A 19,578-nucleotide genomic window follows, 5' to 3' on the forward strand; every position below is an offset into this window, starting at 1 on the left:
CATGTCTTATTTATCAACAACATAAGATTGGGACATTAAAAGGGTGTATTTTGGCTTTATGGCACTTGGCAGTTATATATATATATATATATATATATACATACACACACACACATTAAAAGTACATTCAGTGATTGGCCAGAAAAGGATTATTTGAGTCATGAAACAGCACTATGATGAAATCGGGTTCTGAACTTTGGACTGTGGTGCAGGACCATAGCTTCCGTGCTTCTGAAGCAGTACTTTTTAGAATCTATGACTCTTGGAAAACTTCTATACCTTAAAACACACAGAAGCAGTCATTCTAGGATTTCTATTTAATCCCTAATAATGACTCAGACGTCCCACCCCCTGGGAAGGTCGCCCCACTCAAGCGTTCAAAGCAGTCCCCTGTCTAGGTGGAAACGCTCGAACCCTGACCATGGTCAGGCCGTGGCCCAGGGTTCGAAACACATTTTTTGACTCACCGGCCAAGTGGACCTAAGATAAATTTTTTTACTGACCAAGCATATTTTTAAAATAAAGAAATATAACTCTATTACATAAAGTTATAATTTAGAATTTCATTAAAATTTATTCAAAAAAGTGCAAATGCAAAATACTTTTACTAGATAAAGTGGTCATGCAGTGAGAAAAATAAGTGTTTGAACACTCTGCTGCTTTGCTTGTTCTCCCACTTAAAAATCAAAGACATTTTATCCCAGCGCTGCGTGTTCCGAGCCTGTACCATCATCAATGACATAACGTAACATTATCAATGACCCCTCACACCCCCAACATGGACCCTGCTGCCCTCTGGGAAGAGGCTTCACAGCTTTTGATGCAGGTCCAGCAGATTCTGCAACAGTTTCTTCCCCACTACCATCAGACTACTAAACTGTTGAAAAACTCTAAAATCATGTCACAGACTCTGCATCACACTGATAACACCAAACTTAAAATACTGCATATTTTCACCATATATATTAATACTGTGAACTTCCATATCAATGCATTTTTCGCACCATGGTTTTTCCTCCCACACTCTTTACACTTGATCACTGCTGCACTTTATGGAATGGAAATGTTCATTTACTGTCTGGAAAGCTGTACTAAACGGAATTTCTTGTATACACTCTGTGTATACAAAATTACAATAAAGGTTGTCCAAGTCTAAATCAGGCATCCCCAAAGTCGGTCCTCGAGGGCCGCTGTCCTGCAGGTTTTAGAGGTTTCTCTGCTTTAGCACAGCTGATTCTGATGATTGCAGTTCAGCAAAAGCCTCTTAATCAATTATCAATGTAAATCAACTGTGCTGGAGCAGGGAAACCTCTAAAACCCGCAGGACAGCGGCCCTCGAGGGCCGACTTTGGGGGTGCCTGGTCTAAATCATGGAGGGGTCTAAAATTGCCATAGGAATCCAGAAATCACTTTTTTTTTTCTTTTTTTTCTTTTAAGAATTATGATTCTGGATTTTTTTTTTTATCCATCTATTAAACCTTTATAACTAAAAACAAAAACAGGAGGACCCCCTTATAATTTTCCCAATACTTCCTAAACACACTATGAACCAAACAAAATTAAAAGAAAACCCACAGAGGTTTGTGGTTGTAACGCTGTCAGACCCACAAAAGCTAAGTGTGTAAAAATACTTCTGCCAGGGACTGTGGTTGGGCTTTTCCAGACATTTTAGTTTCATGACAAATAAAACAATAGAACAAACTCATAGGTTGTTGGTCATTTCATATTTGTTTGTTTCACACTGACCATCCATCATGTTGTACAAACCCTGCAGACATTTTATACCCACCTTTGACAACAGATAACCTAAAACAACTTGATTTATAATTAACTAAAATCAGAAGGAGCCCAAATTATTTTGCTTTGAATAGAAGAATAACTTCTAACATCTAACTGGATTTTACTGAACAAAGCAGAGGCCTAACAATAACAAACAGGAAATAAGCCATTCAGATCTTCAGAGAATAATACACCTTAAGTTAATAAAATATCCATGAATAGATTTAGTTTGCAGTCTTTAATATTACAACTTCTTGTTTAAAGTTCTAAGAGAAAGCCCTTTTTTGCTGCCTGGCCCTTTAAAGGCAGAAACCATGGTCTGTTTGTTTTGCTGAATCAATGATCCCCTGTGAGGCTGCAGGCACTTTTTACTGTTGACTGCTCTGGAGGACTCCCCTCACTGCAGTGTGGAGGGGGGGGGGGCTCTCATTTTTCAGTCTCAGAGGAGCGAAGGGCAGCTAACATGGTACCAAGAGAGACCTCGAACAGCTGAGCGATGACCTCATCACCAGGGGACAACTGGCGATCCTCGTGCAGAGACTGAGGAGACCTCTGGACTCTGCTGCAGTCATAAACAGCTGTTCTGTTGTCCGCTTACCAGGGATGGACTGCAGCAGGACAATTTTCTCACCATTTCCATGTTCTCATTTAAAGAACTGCACTTTGAAAGTGAAAACTAACATTATCGGATACAAATAAAGCAAAAATATTTTCACCATTTCCAGAACTTCGAATGGCTCAGTCTAAAACTAGACTGTTTGCTCAAGGCATCAGGCTTCCTGAAACTGCTCGCAATAAACTATTCCCAAACCGAGCTCCACCAGTGTGACTAAACACTGGAAGTATTTAAGGAACTCCAAAACAACACCCCCACCTAAATCTAGCATCAACTCTGCAGAACTTTACAGCATACATACCAAGAGGGTTAAGATTTCCTATTTTACTGATTTTCTTCTGAATGTCTGTGAACTTTAACTGAAAATAAAATAATTGAACTGTAGAACCCCCATCCCACCACCACCAAATAAAGAACAACCTTCAGTCTATTTAGCTCTGGGTTATTCTGGGTTTGAAGTTGTGGGATTAAAACATGCCTTTGACAGATGATTGGCAGCCCAGAACCAATCAGAAACCACATGCTAACTGGTCACAGTTATTTTATTGCCCGGTTTTTCCCCCTTTGTCACCAAACAGCCCCACATATGCCTGTATTTGAGCTATTTCATTTCCCTACATGTGATGAACATTAAACTCCTGTAAAACGTCCAAGCTTTTCCAGGATGTGGCAACCAGAATCATTTCTTAGCAGTAGTTGTTTAAAAAACTGTTTTAAGTCAGATGTTTCTCCTTTCTCCTGTTTGGTAACTTGTAGCTGAAACTCAGCCCTTCTGAGTGGGTTTCAGGTTGATCTTAAGGTAAAAATATACAAGCAGGCCTCTGTTTACTTTGCGGTACTTAATGTTTAAGTTTAGAACTAACAAAAGCTTTTTAACATCCAAGCCACCCAGGGACAGGGAAAAAAATATGCTACTGCTCCAAACCTTTCCTTTCTTGTTTCACTGGAGAAGAATTGTAGCTGTCTGTAGTCTAAATCCCCTTTGATTCTTTTAAACTATGTCTCCATATCATTGTAACAGGAATCTGTATGAGACTTTTACTGTATGATACCATTGGGGAAAATGACCACAGATTCAACATATTTCAAAACGTTGAGCTTCTCCATTGATGTCAAACATTCAAAGCCCTTTACCCAAGAACAGTAGCGCCCAAAGAGAGACTGATATTGGTTGGACTCCTACCACTATTAAATTATGGTACAGATATGGTACTGTTTTAGTTTAATAAATGCTCCATTGTTGTAGTTCTTTAAGCAAATAAAATGTTTTAAAGTCTACATACTCCGTTAAAGATTATATGCATTCTAAAATAGTTGACAATTATCAATAATCATGAGTAATCAACAAAACAAAGAGTTGTTCTGATCTTGCACAGCATTGTGTAACTTTGGGGCGCTAGACCTGCAAATTCAAGATTTATCACCCCTGAAGGCCACTGCTAACATTGCACTGACACAAAATTAAACAGTCTCCATTCATGTTTTGAAATCAGGTAGACAAGTTTGGAACAACAGATTGAGAACTCAACATGTAATTTGTAAACATAGGGCCACATTCAACCCTCTAGATTTAAACCCTACATCAGAGAATCAAAAATATCTCTAAACAGGTAAGGTTCATAAGGGTCATCCGTTTTGTTGGCCAACATCCATTTGTAGCTTTGTGATCTCTCATGTTTAGAGGGAGCCTAGACTGCCTAAAAGTGGCTCTGGGTCACATGACTCATTAAATGACATATATACATTAACCTCTAGTGAAGATAATACTCAGGTCAAAAGTTATGCAGCGTTGATCTAAGGGAAGATTGTGCTAAGTCAATGTTTTGTGGGGTGTTGTAGGGGAGGCTGCAAACTAATGTATGTCTTTGACCCCTGAGTCAGAACAGAAACTAAAGAAGTGGAACCTCCTGAACAACCATTAAGGGTGCAGGAATTTTTTTTTGAAAAAATTTGAAAGCTGAGTTATAAGTTTATTTATGTAGCACCTTTTTAATAAATTTGACATGTTCGTTAGTTATATGCAAATTAAATGAATGAAGTGCGCCATCTTTGTTATTGGTCGCCGCTGTCCGGTAGTAATAGCGCTGACCTGTCAGCGGCAATCTGTTGCTTTGACAGCACATCCTATAATGCTTTGCGAGGAGAGCTCTCTTCGCAAGGCATTCCGGGATATATGGGATCATCTAGTGACAAGGGATGATCACTATTTTTCAAGGTGCATTGCGGGAAATTTCGAGTTCACTACTTTTTCCATCCACTAGATGTTCGGACTCTAATGTAAAATGGCATAGCTACTATATAGTGCCCTATATAGTGATTAGGGCGTACACTCGGACCCAGCCTTTGTTTGATCAGACACAAAGTGTTAAAGTTCAGATTGCTGATCATGTAGCATAACTGGGGGTTCATCCAGGATACTGTAAGTGGTTCAAGGCTTAAGCTGCTATTTATAGTAATCTTTTCTTTTTGCATGGTGCAGTTTGACCTTAAACGGTTCCATAAATGTCTCTGTATGAATCAACAATAAAAGTACAGTGAAGATGGCCAAAGTAAGATTAATGGTGATCTCTCCAATTCTTATCCAGAGCAGTCTATTAGAAATAAACTAAAGGATCTGGATTGTGTTGATGCTGGATGTTATTGTGTTCTCCTTAAATTCTAGGATTTCCATTGCAGTTGTCTGCTTTGTCTCCCTGTGATTTGCTGCCAAGTCTTGGCCTTTTCGTCTCTAAAGGAGAAAAGCTAAATGTTTTCCTTCAGAACCAGTATATTTATTCACTCCTTGTGTTGCCTAGCTGAGTCCGTTTGTTACATAAATGCAGCACAAAGGGAGTGAGGTCAAGACTGTCAATCATTTAGATTCTAGTTTAGACTGAACATACTTGATTGACATCCGTTTAGACTTCAGGAATGTGATGGCCGTTTCTAATTGCTCTCCTTTACTGCAAACACAGAAATAGCCTTTGCTTCCGTACTTAGAATAACTCCAGATATTAAGCTGTGTAATAAACACCCTGGTAAATTAACAGATTACGCCAGTTTAGTCATACCTCTTAACATATCAATACAGTTAGTGATTTTTCTTTTGCGTACGGAAAAATGTAGCTTTTATTACAAAGCATAGAAGTGATCTTTCATATTTGCAACAATAATATCCCCAAGAACCAACCCCTTAAATCTCCTACCTTTAACTCAGTAAAACCATGACTTCTTTACTTCAGTGGGATCTTAAGACACCGCCAGGCTGGTATTTCCTGCCTATGCCTCTAAGCCTAATTACTTACAAAATAAAGAGTGAGTGTTTGATCAACGACTCTTGCTGCAGAATGTCAAACAGGACACATCAGTCCTCATTTGAAATCAGGAAACAACTGGATAGTTTTAAATGCAGCACAAAGAATTGCTTTAAAGCTGGAACAAACAGCTGCGATCTTGTAGGAAGTCACTGGTCTGAGCCAAAAGCCACAGCCAAATTCAAAAACTTAATGCTGTACGTGATGAAGCAGACTGGGAGGAAATTTCTGGGCTTCCTCTTGACACAGCCATGCAGCTATTGAACAGCTCTTATTTTCTCATACTGTAGATAGTCAAGAAAAAGAGACTCTGGGCTCCTTGTGGAGTAGTCTTTGATCTAATAAAGCAGCTTGTATTTATACAGTTTGTTGTAAGTCATTAAATAAAAGCCAAGAGTAAATTAAGTGAAAACAACATTTGTTTTAAACATATTTTGCCCCTTTATCTGTACAGTGTTGCCATAAACAATTAGGTGAATCAGTCAGACTTTATGTCAGCTTTCAAATGTTACCAAGAGTTCTTTCTTGATTCTGGAAATCCAGCTGTTTCAGGTTTGTGGCATCCATCACTCTCACAGAGTCTGCTGGTATTTCTTCTGGTTCTAGAGAGGATTCTGTGATTATGACTAACAAGTCGTTGGAATGTGATGGGGTGCATTTGGCTACCCTGTGTTCTTCTTAAGTTGGCACCAATGACAACAGAAGTGAAAAAAAGCAGACCTGCATTTCTATTTCCATTTAAACCTTATTAAGTGAAAAGCAAGGGTTTTCATCCATCCCTCAATGAGTTTCTGCCTAGAACTTCCCACTGCTCAAGGGGGAATCCAAAAAAATTCTCAGCTGCAGTAGGAAGCCTGGTTCTACCCAGGGGCGGATCTAGAAAAATATTTATGGGGTGGCAAGAGGGGGACAGGAATTTTTTAGGGGTGGCAACATATGGCATTTGTTTACACTGAATTTTATCACAGTTTGGTGAGAATAGTATGTACAGTACTAGTGTTTCATGTGAAACAGTTCATATTAATAATACATCGTACAATGTGATCTCACTTAATAGGAGATAGAAGAATGATAACACTACTTCTAGAGGGGCCTTATGACAGGAAAGGTATTAAGGTAAGACACAGGTGCTGAGTCGCAGATGTGCGAGATTGACTGTCAGAGAGGCAGCTTTGCAGCATTTGCACAAGAAGAAACGATAGAAAAAGTTACCTATCAGAGATCTATGGACTGAGCTGTACTAAAGTGAGCATACTGTAACTACACAGTAAAAATAAAAGGGTCAAGGCACCCGAACAAGGTACCAGACATCTATGTAATGTTTACTCTGAACACACATTTACCCCATTTGTTCCTCAGTAACTTGACATACAGCAGTTAAGGCAACATGAAAGGGACATTTCATGCATGTAAATATGCTGTAGATAGAGCTGCATATGGAGGACCAACTCCACCATATTTAAATATAAATACAGAAATAAATAAATGCTCAATAAATAAATAAGCATACAAATTGCCACCAAAAATACAATCAACAAATAAATGTAATTAGAAATTATATTATAATTGGCAGGCAGAAATGTTAAAAGGGCAGGCAGAAAGAAATAGCGGCAAAGAAATAACTAGGGTAAAAAAATACAAAGGAAGAATAAAACAGACAAAATTATGATAACATGCACATAAATAAATACTTAAAAATATAAGCAATTAAAAAATGAAGTTGAAGATAATAAATGACAAAAAAATAAAAAAGGTAAATATTAAAAAGGCAAAGAAATAAAGAAGCCAATTAAAAGAGTTATATACCTTTATGACTAGCTGTATAATTTAATTTCTACTTACATGTATTTGTTGTTTGTATTTTTGGTTGCAATTAATTGTATGCTTATTTATTTATTAAGCATTTATTTATTTCTGTATTTATTTTTAAATATGGCAGAGTTGGTCCTCCATACTGCTGTATCAACAAATCAACAAAAATGCGGGTTCTGTATGTTACATCAAAATCTCCACAAATCTGAAAAGAAGCAACATAAAAATACATTTTGCTTGTGAGTAGGTTCATACAGGTCATTTCTGGATAGTTTCATATTATATATACAAAAAAAGAAACAACAACACTGCTTCATATTAAGCAGGATTCACACCAGTATCACATTTTTAACTTTTAACACTTTTGGTTTTATTAAAGGAAATATCAGATTTTCTCAGGTGCCAAAACAAAATGTAGCAGCTCTGTAAAGGCTCACCAGAGAGCATAACATAAAGTTAACATGACTATAACAGCTGAATGCGGCGATTTCCATGTTGCTCAGCAAAACTTTTCACAACTTTATTTAGATCCAATGCCTTTGTGCGTTTTGATTTGAGTAAAATCAAACTTGATAGTCTCTTTTCTGTCATAGTTGACCGCAAATATGTCTTTATGAGGCTGAGACGTCAGGCCTAACTAACGTCATAGATAGAGAAATAACTTTCTGCAACCTGATTTTTATCATCTCAAAATCAGCATTGCAGCTATGCTAGCAACATTGTGCTTTCATTATGATTTCATTTCTCGATAGATAGTTAATCAGTTTTTACCTGTTTCATCCTGTGTCTCCTCTCCCCATCACCCCTGGCTCCCTCGCTTTGCCCCATTCGGTTTTCAAAACAATCAGTCTCAGTCGCTCTCGCGTCATCTCGTGCTGCATTCACTGCAGTCCGACATTGGAAATTAGCGGTCGTAATTCTCAAATGATTCATAATTTATAAGCCTCGCCACCCCTACCGTCAACTGGGGTGGCAGCAGGGGTGGCAAGGCTGTCATTTAGGGTGGCATTTGCCACCCTATGCCACCCCAGTAGATCCGCCTATGGTTCTACCAGAGGGTTTCAGGTCTTTTCCCAGCTATAATACACACCTGGAAGAAAGCGCAAATGTGAGGCCGCAAAAGGATCCTTCTAAAATTTAAATTAGATGCATCCTGTCATCTATTGAGTAACAGCAGCTTTACTCAGAGCCTAGTTCAGGACAAAGCCATTTTAGTCTTGGACCAAATGTCAAGCTGCGTTCACAGCTAAAGTGTTTTGGACGTCAAAAATGCTAAAATGACAAAATTTGGATTCTGGGTTAAACGCTGGTCAAGTTGCTTTGAGGCTTGGCGCTCTGGCTGTTCGGTGCCCTGGTTTTTTATCTGCTCTGTTCTGTACCTTCAAGCTATAGAGCAGCTTGGCTTTATTTACTTTAATGATTTGGAAAAATAGTTTTAGCCTACATAACAATTCATTCTACCAGCTTTTTTTTAAGCCTTTGGAGTTTAAATGCTTGATATTTAGTAATTTCATTTTTCATATAACAGCTTGCAGTTAGTGTCTGTGTCTGAACTCAAGTGTGGAACGCCAGGACACACGGACGCCAGAAAACTCGGATACTCCGCTCCTGGTATTTAGATGTGCTGCTGGACCTCTCAACGCGATTTGCATGTAAATCAGATGTGTTGACGCCAAAAAGATGTCTGAAAGTACCTTTACTTTCAGAGGAAAGGGTTGGAAGGCTATTGACCATTAAATGGTGAACTTTTATTTTTCAATTCAGGTCCCTTGGAGCCATATGCATGCCTAAGAGGTTTTAAGTAACTTAAATGGAGGTAAATTAACTGTAACTCATCTTCCTGAAGAATTGAAACCTTTCATTAACAACCTGGGTAAAGATACACCTTCAAATTTAGTAAATGTAACTGGAGCAGTGAGCCACGAAGCCTTTGAAATGAGCCAATCAGAGGAGGGCATTTATTTTATAAAGGGGAGCTAATTCATTAGCTTTGGAGATACAGTGGCACTTAGCCTGATGTCTAATGGCAATTTCCAACTATGGAAACCAGATCTTCATCTTTGCTTATCGTTATCTGGTGAAGTTCTCAGTTTTATTGTAGATGTCTGCTTTAGACCCAAACAATGAAGTGATTAAAACACAGATAGACACAGCCACACTTGAAACAACCTCCAGCTTTGTCCATTCATCAGCTCTGCGGGATAAAGAGATCTGTCAACAACAGTAAATAAAACAATTACCCTGTTTAGTTAAAGCACACAGAGCACGGCACCCTTTGGCACACATTATTATAACCGCACAGCAGTAACATAAATGCACAAGAGGAAAAAGGCTGAATGGTGCGGTGGGGGAGTTGGTAAGTGGCAGCTGGGTCTTTTATAGCTACAGAAATAAAACTGCTTCACTGAGTTTAAATGAGCTGCAGGACGTCACCCTGCCGGCCCAACAGAAATGACATCCTCAGGATCCAGCTCTTCATGGTCTCTCATTAAACCACCATACAAAAAAAAAAAAAAAAAAATCCAAGAAAACCTATAGTGTCTCTATTGATCATCTAAAGTACAATATATTTTTATTTCTTTCAGATTAAGAGAGAAATGAAACATTACTGTAAGTTAGGAGCTGTTTTCACCTGGATCACCTTATTTTGTAGCAGAGAAAAAAGTTATGAGAGCTTCTGAAAGGTCACACACTACACTATATAATATTATACAAAAATGCTTCAGACTCTGTTTAATTGGATTTCGTTTTATTGCTTTTCTGCATGTGCAGTCAATGGGGAGTTGGGGCGCCCTGCTTGGTGCTGAGAATAGGAAGAATGCCAAGAATGGCATCCAAGTAGTCCTTAACAATCGCTATGTTGCAATGATGACTGGGAATAAATACGGTATATTGTTGAGCTCAGTTTAAAACCTGGGTAATTAGGCCAGAATAACTTTGACTACATCTCAAGCTAAGTTTATCATACTGACCTGTTCCACAGATGAAAAAGAAATAATGTAAACTTAAACAAATAACTGTACAGAAGACATTTTTCAGATTACTGGATTATTGCTGCAACTGCTATTGTTTACTAACGGATGTGTTATCTGTTGGCTTTAGTTTAATTGAGTAATAATAAGGAATAAGGTTTCAATAAGAAACCTTTTTTATTTCATACATCATTTGAACCAGGTGAGAGTTCTGGATAGAGGATATTTACAGAAAAAGAAGAAGTTTTTTAGTAGCTAATTCTCAGATTGGAATTTTCTCGCAGCATCTTTTGCAGTCGCACTTTAAGTCATTAAAAATGCTAAATAAGTAACTCAATAACTGATTAAATTAAATCTGATTGTTTGAACATTTATCTGGACCTTTACCTCTTTTACAAAAGCATCTTCACAAAGACGCCATTTTCACCCGCAGCAGGTGACCACCGAAAGCCTTTTTCTACTGATATAAGGTTGGTAGTGTAAAAGCATAGCTTAGCCTTTCCCTCTTGCTTTGTAGAAAGGCTACTAATAAAACTAGATTTTTTTGTTTTTTCTTTTGATAAAATCAGCATGATTTCGACTCCTGAGGGTACAACTGTGCACACACCGACACGGAGGATGGAGTTAAAAGTTTCCTGAAAGGATCGGTCCAGCGTGTTGCACATTCCTGCAGAGATTTAGAAGCAAGGCTCGCCTCTTTATCTCCCTGGCTTGGGTCAGCAGGAATGTGAGCCATCTGCAGGTGTGTGTGTTCAGAGCAGAACCTTGGCTGACAGCAGTTATTTCACAGTAAGGTGGAGGAATCTGCTCTTCATCCCACACACAGTCAAGAACGACTTTGGTTTGCTGATATTTAACATTCCTGTCAATATGTGAGACATTCTTCATAAAGCTAGAATATACAAACTATACTGGTTAAATAATTTGACTTGTATATATTAAGCAAGTATTAAACAAGTATTAATTGCCTAGTGTTACTGTAACACTTCCTTTTACTTTTCTGAAAAATCTTTCAGTAAAAATTCTAGTTGCCCTACACATACAGTATTCAAATGCTAAAAACATTATCAGCTGATTCTTCTGCCTTTAAGAAGACAAATATCTAATTTGTAAATATCTACAGTAGATAAAAAAAATGAAGTTGGATGATGTTAATTTCCTCTGTAGTTAATGGCAAGTAAAAAAGGTAAAAAAAAAAAAAAGAAAAAAAAGCATGTTAACTTCATGGTATGAATTTAGAATGAAAGAAAAAAAAAAGAAATAAAGTTTGCTTGAAAATCTGTTATTTTCTGATGGAGATTAGGGTATGAATCATGTCTGACTAACCCTAAAAGGTAAGTAGAGAGCTGAGTAGGTAGAAATGTAGAGTAAAGATGCACCAATTACACAGTTATTTGGGCAAATTAGGTCTGTAGTGAATCAATGTGTATCCTTCTGCTTATCAACCTCTGCAAAGCCTTTTGTTTTACATCTTCCTGTAAAGAGGTGCTTTACATTCTATAATTCAATCTCTACAACTGCAGTTTGATTGACTGAATTTACCAGCTGCTAAAATATTAAAGGGATTCCAATAACAATTTAACCAAATCCTCTTGGTCCATCTCCATCACACAGAATATTCAGAGAGCCAAAAAAATTAGGGCCAATATATTTGAATATTACGCAAAACCAAGAGCGTAATGGTGCCTCCTAATAGAGGGTAAATCACACAAAAAAAAATCACTGCTATAAAAGCTGGATATTCATGACTTGTGGAATGCAACTGGAGACAGAACTTCAATAAACGTCACACAGGACAAGAGCCTCTGCATTCCCTTTGAGAAATTGGTCTTGGTCCTGGACTGGCTGAACAGGGGCCTAATTGCAAGTTATCTTTTCAAGTGAGTATTTGCTGCATTTATTCCTTATCAAGGTCTCAGAGCCTGAAGAGGAGAGACCCATAGAATCTAAGCTTTTTGACGCCTGGTGTAAAATTTCCCACTCGCAGTGGATTTGCAGAGCCATGCATCTTCTGGTGTTGGTCCAAAGTTACTGCAACCATCTACTGATGTATTTCAGAGCCCTTCAATGTTTTCGTCTGCTGACAACAAGCTTCATGGAGAGGACTGCGTACCTTCAGCAATCGTGAAAGCATTGATTGGCCAGGAACAGGTGTGACCCTAAACGCCACAGAGTAGTGCAAACCGTGCCCAATCGCACTAAGGCAGTAATTCATGCAGAAAGCCACAGTCAAGTAGAAAGTGCATAAACTCTACATACTTTCTGTAAAAAGTGGAATAAATGTAGGGTTTTAATTCGCTCCAAAACCTTTCAGCATCACTATCAGAAAGAAATACTTAAAAATTTTACTCTTTACGTAGTTATTCGACATAAGCTTCACCTTATTAAACTGAATTTCTGACATAAGTGAAATTCCCACAACTTTCTGAAGCACCTGTACCACCAAGAGACTGAAGTTGGAGTCTCTATCTAACAGTGATGATTTTTATTTTTTCACTAAAGCATCTTTCCCACTAAAAATAGCAGCTTAATGCGTGTTTTCCAAACATGGGTCGACCCACTTACAACTGGGTAAAAGCTGGGTCTAACCCCTAGCTGTCTGGTGATACAATCAAGCTGGGTGAGCTTGATTTCTGTCGCACCAATGTGACAGAAATCATGAAAGTAAACAATGGAGAGCAACATGTAAGCCAGGGCGCAGTAAATGGGCTTTTTGTTTCGCTCTGTTTTCCGTCGAGTCTCTCTAACTAGTGCTGCACCATCTTTATTGAAAGCAAACAGTTGTTTTAGAATGTTAGATCAGGCATGGCTGGCGCAATATATTGACGTCCGTACTTTGTGGGCACAAATTAATGGGTCAACCCACAGCTTGCTTATCAGAGCCGAGGCAAGGTTAGTGCGGGTCGTTCGCCAAGTCGTTTGATCCGGGTAGACACGCGTCAGTGAGCTGTTGCCACTGCCACTAAAAGCTGATTGTTTCTTGGTTTAAACTGTTTTTTTCAGCCAGTGGGAAAGGGTATAAGAGGGAGCATATCTCATACCTGTGATTCATCTAACAGCGCCTGCCCCCACATGGCTCACTGGGAGCTACAGCTCTTTTGGGGGCTTGTTGTCGAGACTAAAGCAAAACTAATGCTGATGTATTATTTTTATTTGTGACTGCTTCAGCTGGGATTAGGGGTGAAAGCTCATACTTGCAGTGATGTGGAAACACAGAAGTCTAATTAGTAGCTATGAACTACAACCTTCCTGCAGCTGCACGCCTTCAGTTCTTTTAAGAGGTTCTTTTAAAGCACATTTTTTTTCTTGTTAACAAATGTGGCCACAGTTGTGTCCTAATATAGGTCCCCCTCCTCGGTTTGCTTTGTGTTATCATATTAACCCTGTCATAAAAGGATATCAGCACAGGTTATGCATGCATCAGTTTAAAATAGGGAACTTCTTCCACACCGTGGATACCGTTTGTAATATGAAAAAAAAAAAAAGACAAACCGATGTAAGAAATAAAAGCTGGTTTACCTGGACCATTGCCGTTTAAGTGCACCGTTTGCGCCATGGCTGCAGCTGTGTGCTCTCAGTCCCACAACAAAGACCCTCTGCAGTCATGCAATGGGCATGCATCAAGTCCAGACAACCATGCAACCTGCAAACTGAGACAAAAACACACATTAAGTTACTTGTAGAGATAAGGAAGCAGAGAAGCTGGCAGCATATTTCTAGGGTTTGATAAAGTTTTATTTTATTTTGGGATCACCTCCAGGTTATATTCAGTTTGGTTCAATAGCAGTGAGGACTGTATCAAAGGTCTTCTGCAAAGCTTCTCTGGTCATCTTTTGGGTTTAAGGTTTTCAGAAAAAACACAATATTTAAAAACTCGTCATGCTAGCAGGCATGTTTATAACACAAACAAAGCTAATATAAGATAGTGTTAACGTGTCTGTAACCAGCGTTTAGCAGGTTTTGTCAACCTTTGGTATCATGTGCACATCAACACTGATGGACATGAGAATTCCTGAATCCTGAATGCTTTAGGTGTAAAATATGATGGAATATCAGTGGGTGTCAGTAGTTATGATGATCTATCAGATTGAAGCTGTGTGAAAATAAAGTGGCTCTTTCAGTCACTTTGAATGTAAACCTGCCCACCGCTGCAGGTCAAGTTTCCTTGTTTACAGTAGGCATCCAAATAAAGCAGTCCCACTCCGTGGACGGGCCAAGTCTGTAGGTCACTCAATAATAGATCCGATGCAGACACATAAACCCACCATTACAGAGTGCACCAACCGGGTCCAACACCCAAATAGACTGAAGTCGTATTCCTGACCTGCTGCTTTGTCGCTCACATTACAAATAGAAAACTCTAAATTATAATAAGAAAACTAGTTCAATCCTCTTAATGTTACTTTGTTCTGAAAGAACAGGCAAAGAGCAAAGCTTATTGCATCAAATAAAAAGAAAATCTGAAGAACCTTAATCACATGGTCGTATTTGACCAAGTTTTGACTTCGTAAACATAAACGGGACGCCTCATGTCTTTGTAGAGCTGATTATGACTCTAACCCAAGCTGTTAGAAGCTGGAACACACCAGAATGGAAAGCGGGGCTTCAGATCTCGTAGATAGGAGTCAATATTGGCAAAAATATGAATATAAAAAGTGCTAAAAGCGAGATTTACACCAGGATTGCTTATCATTTGTAAAATTTGCTCAGGACTAAAATGAGAGGTCCATCAGAAAGACACAATCCTACAGATTCCATGCTGGTGTAAAGCACACACAAACAGGTTGACACTGACCAAACATCTCCCCCGTGTCCTGTTCCATGAGCTGCCAGAATGCAAACCTGAAAAAAGGACGAAGGAAATCCTCAGATTCAGGGTGGATAAAATTGTTTGGTTTTTTTTTTACAAAAAACATCAATACACGGAGACACACTGTTAAGAGTTTGTAGACTAACCAAACTATTATATTGTCATTAATAAGCTGCAAACAAATCCCACTTTTAGTTAGAGATAGTCAGGAGAACCTCAAAAAACTGAATAAAAGCAATGAAATTTACCACAAGCATTAATAAGATGCCGTTAGGATTAGAGTTCTAATTTCCCGTGGGTGGACTGCAACACTGCAGTTTTAAAGGATGCAAAGCACAGAGTAGGAAATGTGGAACAGGCCCTTAGCTTTGATACGATCCAGTTAATATCAACCAACACTGAGATCTGCTGTTCTAACAACCAGCTGAAGCCCCTTACCTTTAAGTCTCATCCTAACTTCCTGCCAGGGCACGCAGGTAGCAAACACCGCTGAGGCTGCAGCCGTCTGCTTGTGGCCAGCAGCCCTCTGAGACGGACGGATAGATTTCACAGCTAAGATTAGAAAACTTCCTCAGATGACAGCCAAACGATCTGCCTCCTATAAGAGGAAGCATTTTAGTGCTAGTGAATCCCCCCCACAAAAAAAAAAAAATTGTCAAACACTATATTTACTTATAAGTATACTTGTATATAACTACAATAATTTTGAGTAGGGTTGCATGATTTTGCCAAACATGTTTCTTTGCAGTAAGCGCAAGCATGTAGATGTTTCACTTGATGGTTTCAGTTTCTCGTGACCTTCAAAGCTTGCTTTCCCACAGTCAATTGTTGCAGGATTACACTGTAACCTTTGTGTAAAAAAAAAGGTTTAAATTTTACTATCATGTATGGATCTGCATGCTAGCTGCAACTGGCTCCTCCATTCTGTCGTGGCAAACCCACTTTAAGCGTATCACCACCAACCAACTCAAATGTAGTGCGACTAAAATTGAGCTCGTCTGCGATTAGAAAATTGTGTTGTTACATGAAAGAGATCTTACTGAACAGCAGCAACAATATCACAACAAGAGGCCTTAATATTACAGCCATAGGAGAGACCCCTGAAGCAGTGCTGAATGATTGCAGACATCACTGTTTTTAGGAAAAAAATAACATAAAAAATAACTGTGCTATCTGGCTTTATACTTTGAGATTGGAATAATTCAGAAGGTCTTAAATTGATAAAAGCATGAAACAAATAGTTGCACTTCCCTTTAAAAATAAATAGCAACCCAAAAACAGGGGAAAGTAAAGAGTAGTACTGGTCCTAAGCTTTGAAAGCACAGTAAAATCAGTCCTTAGGATTAAATGTCTGCAGTTTTAAAGTTAAAGGCATAAAATGAGGAGCTAAAGCCTTAAAATTAAAATAACTGCATCCAAAACTCAAAAAGTTTGAGGTGAAAGAAAAAAAGATTTGGCCGATTATCCAAATGGACCATTGTGTAGATTTTTGCTCTTTAACTGGTCCAAGCTCGTGTGGCTCCCTGTTGCTCCATATTTTCTGTAACTGTTACTAAAAAGCAAAGCCTTTATGCTGATCTAAAGCATTAAGAGGGTATGAGACCTTTGAGACAAGGAAAAACAAGGAAGAACAACAGATCTAGGGCGTGCAGGTGGGGCAGTGTTTAGTGCGTACAACCCATGTACGAAGGCCTTAGTCTTCGATGCGGCCAACCCAGGTTCGAATCCTTTGCGGCATGTTTCTCCCCCTCTCTCATACCCCCTTTCCTGTCAGCCTACTGTCAGAAAAACGAGCCACTAGTGCCATAAAAACTCAAAAAAGAACAACAGATCTAAATTATTCCAAGAATTTAAGACCAACCTGAGCAGTGACACCAGCTGAAACAAACCAGAACAACTGGTTTCACTGGCCGTCAGCTGCTATACAAAAAGGAAACAAGAACATTAAATCCAGCTTGCGAAGATATGACGGGCGTGTTCTTCTGAGGCTATGGTTCCTCTTCCCTCAGAGGCGGCTCCTCGCTTCAAAAACACCTGGTTTGATGATTTAATGAGCTATGAGATGACAGGCAAGAAAAACAAGCAGAGCTAGTATGATATGTGGTAGTTTCTCCTCCACAACTAAAAAACTTTGGCTTTACTAAACCTTTTTGTGCGATTTAAATTCAATCCGGACAGTCAACATTTAGATAAAAAAAACAATCACAAACTGAGCAAACACCATACGGACCACTGAATTTTTTCCACTGAGGAAAAGAGGGCAGTTTTGTATGCAGTAAAAACTAATGAAGCCAACACCCAGTGATGAATATTCAGCAGGACTGTTTTTCCCTAATAAAATCTGAAGCTGTAGCTATAATGAAGGGAAAAAGCTCAAATTAAAACCGGTTCAGTTTAGGCTGTTTAACAATGCTAAAAAAAAAAAAGGGAACACTCACATAACACGTCCTATATCTGAATCAATAAAAATATTCTCACTGAATACTTTGTTCTCTACAAAGTTGAATTTGCTGACAATAAGAATCGCACAAAAACATCAAGAGAAATCCCATTTATTAACCAATGAAGGCCTGGATTTGGAGTCGCACACAAAAATAAGTGGAAAAACACTACAGGATGATCCAACTTTGAGGTTATGTCCCTTTATAGGGCAAGTTACGGTTTTTGATCACTTGCATATCCTTACTAATGGAGTCCCTCAGGTCCCTCTGTGAGGTCTAGAAGCACAAAATCTATATCCAGCCATTTTAACCCAAATTAAGTTTGTAAAAAAAGTTAACAAGTCAAGAATAAAGGTAAAAAGCTAATCGAAAAGTTAAAAAGTAAAGTTAAAAATGTAATAATCCTAGTTAACAATTATATTTAGGTTTATAACCTAAAAAATGTAAGTACCAGTATCAGCATTAATGCCACTAAGGTTATGTTGCACCAAAAAAAATGTGTTTCTTTCTCTGAGTGTTTTTCATGAATGTCTTATAGAGGCACTTTTGTTATTGTTCTTAATATATTCAGGCAAGTTGCTGTTTCTTGTTATTATATTGACAATTTTTGCCATAAAAATATCCATAATTTTTTAATGTTACAAAGGTAATAAGGTCTTGTCCTGATTCTAATAACACTATTGGCTTGAAATATTGATTTGTTTTATTATAGAGTATTTCACTGAGTGCCAAAATGAGGACTGAAACATCCTCTAACTCCTGGACAGTCTGTAGCACAACCTGAAGTTGGTGGATGGATCGAGACATGATGTCCCAGATGTGCTCCATCGCATTCAGGTCTGGGGTCTGGAGAACGGGCGGGCCAGTCCATAACTTAATGCCTTCATCTTGCAGGCCCTTCTATGGCCTCCTCCATGTTTTCTGGTGTACTGGCCCTGTCTCCTGGTATTGCTTCCAGCCTCTGGGAGATACGCTAACAGACACAGCATTTATATTGTGGAAAGAACCGAGAACTGGTCAGGAGGTCAGACACCTCTGCTATGTTTTCCACCGACCCCAGCTTGTCCTGCATCAGTGACCATATTCCCTCCTTCTAGCTGGTGTCAGTCAGGGTCAAAGAATCCACCTGGGCGCTCTTATCTTCAAAGCAGTCTTCTTTCTATCAGCAGCTGATGTTGATACTCTAGTTTCAGGGCTAGTACTACAGCCTTACATCCAAATCTAAACAGATGCAAAAGCAGAGATAATTTCCATTCAATTATCTAGATGCGTAACAAATTAAAACGTCATAAAATGTCTCAGATTTTCATCTTATCCTTAACATTTGTGCAGCATTCTTGATTCTTGTAAACTCTGCTAAATTCTTGAGAATATTTGAAAGAATCAAGCAAAATCTGAGCATTCAGATTCAGCATGCAGATCCAGCATTCATCTTTCCTATCCATGACAATAAATCGATACTTGATCATAAAAAGAAAAGGACACAACAAAAAGAAAATTTGGAAAACTTTCCTGAATCAGAAAACTGTTAAATTCTTGGCATTTCATATAATTTATTTTCTGTGTGGAAAAGCAGAATAAAAGGTATGAAATTTGCTCTTAGAAAGGATATTTTTATTCATACTAACTACCAGGTTGCTGATAGGGTGCATTTTGATTTAAAACCTTTCCTCTGAACAGAGGAACAGAACCAGAGGTGCCTTCCTCTTTTCTGCAGTCCATACTAGGCTGTTATATTCATTCCCTACCTTTAGACTAACAACATGCGAATCCTTGCAAAGATACTCATAAAACCTTTACTCTGGATTCTACATCAGATCTTATGATAGAATCATGCATAGTAGTTAGGTCACAG

At 38.5% G+C, this 19,578-nt stretch overlaps 1 protein-coding gene across 5 annotated transcripts in view; it reads right to left on the reverse strand.

The window, feature by feature from the left end:
- The window catches only part of kank1a (KN motif and ankyrin repeat domains 1a), a 77,674-nt gene that overhangs the window by 16,851 nt on the left and 41,245 nt on the right, over positions 1-19,578 (reverse strand). Inside the window, exons 1-2 of one of the 5 annotated variants that reach the window (XM_038298285.1) lie at positions 15,721-15,851; positions 15,268-15,314 (exon numbers count right to left, since the gene is read on the reverse strand). In XM_038298285.1, coding sequence (XP_038154213.1) covers positions 15,268-15,295 — 28 coding nt within the window. In that variant the 5' untranslated portion in view covers positions 15,296-15,314; positions 15,721-15,851. Of the gene's footprint in view, positions 1-13,991; positions 14,123-14,226; positions 14,246-15,267; positions 15,315-15,720; positions 15,852-19,578 lie in introns of those variants that run through there. The other 4 variants (XM_038298283.1, XM_038298284.1, XM_038298280.1 and 1 more) reach the window with 4 other exon arrangements.

The sequence above is a fragment of the Cyprinodon tularosa genome, unplaced genomic scaffold (assembly GCF_016077235.1).
Source record: "Cyprinodon tularosa strain WSP-4 unplaced genomic scaffold, ASM1607723v1 ctg404, whole genome shotgun sequence".
NCBI lineage: Eukaryota > Metazoa > Chordata > Actinopteri > Cyprinodontiformes > Cyprinodontidae > Cyprinodon > Cyprinodon tularosa.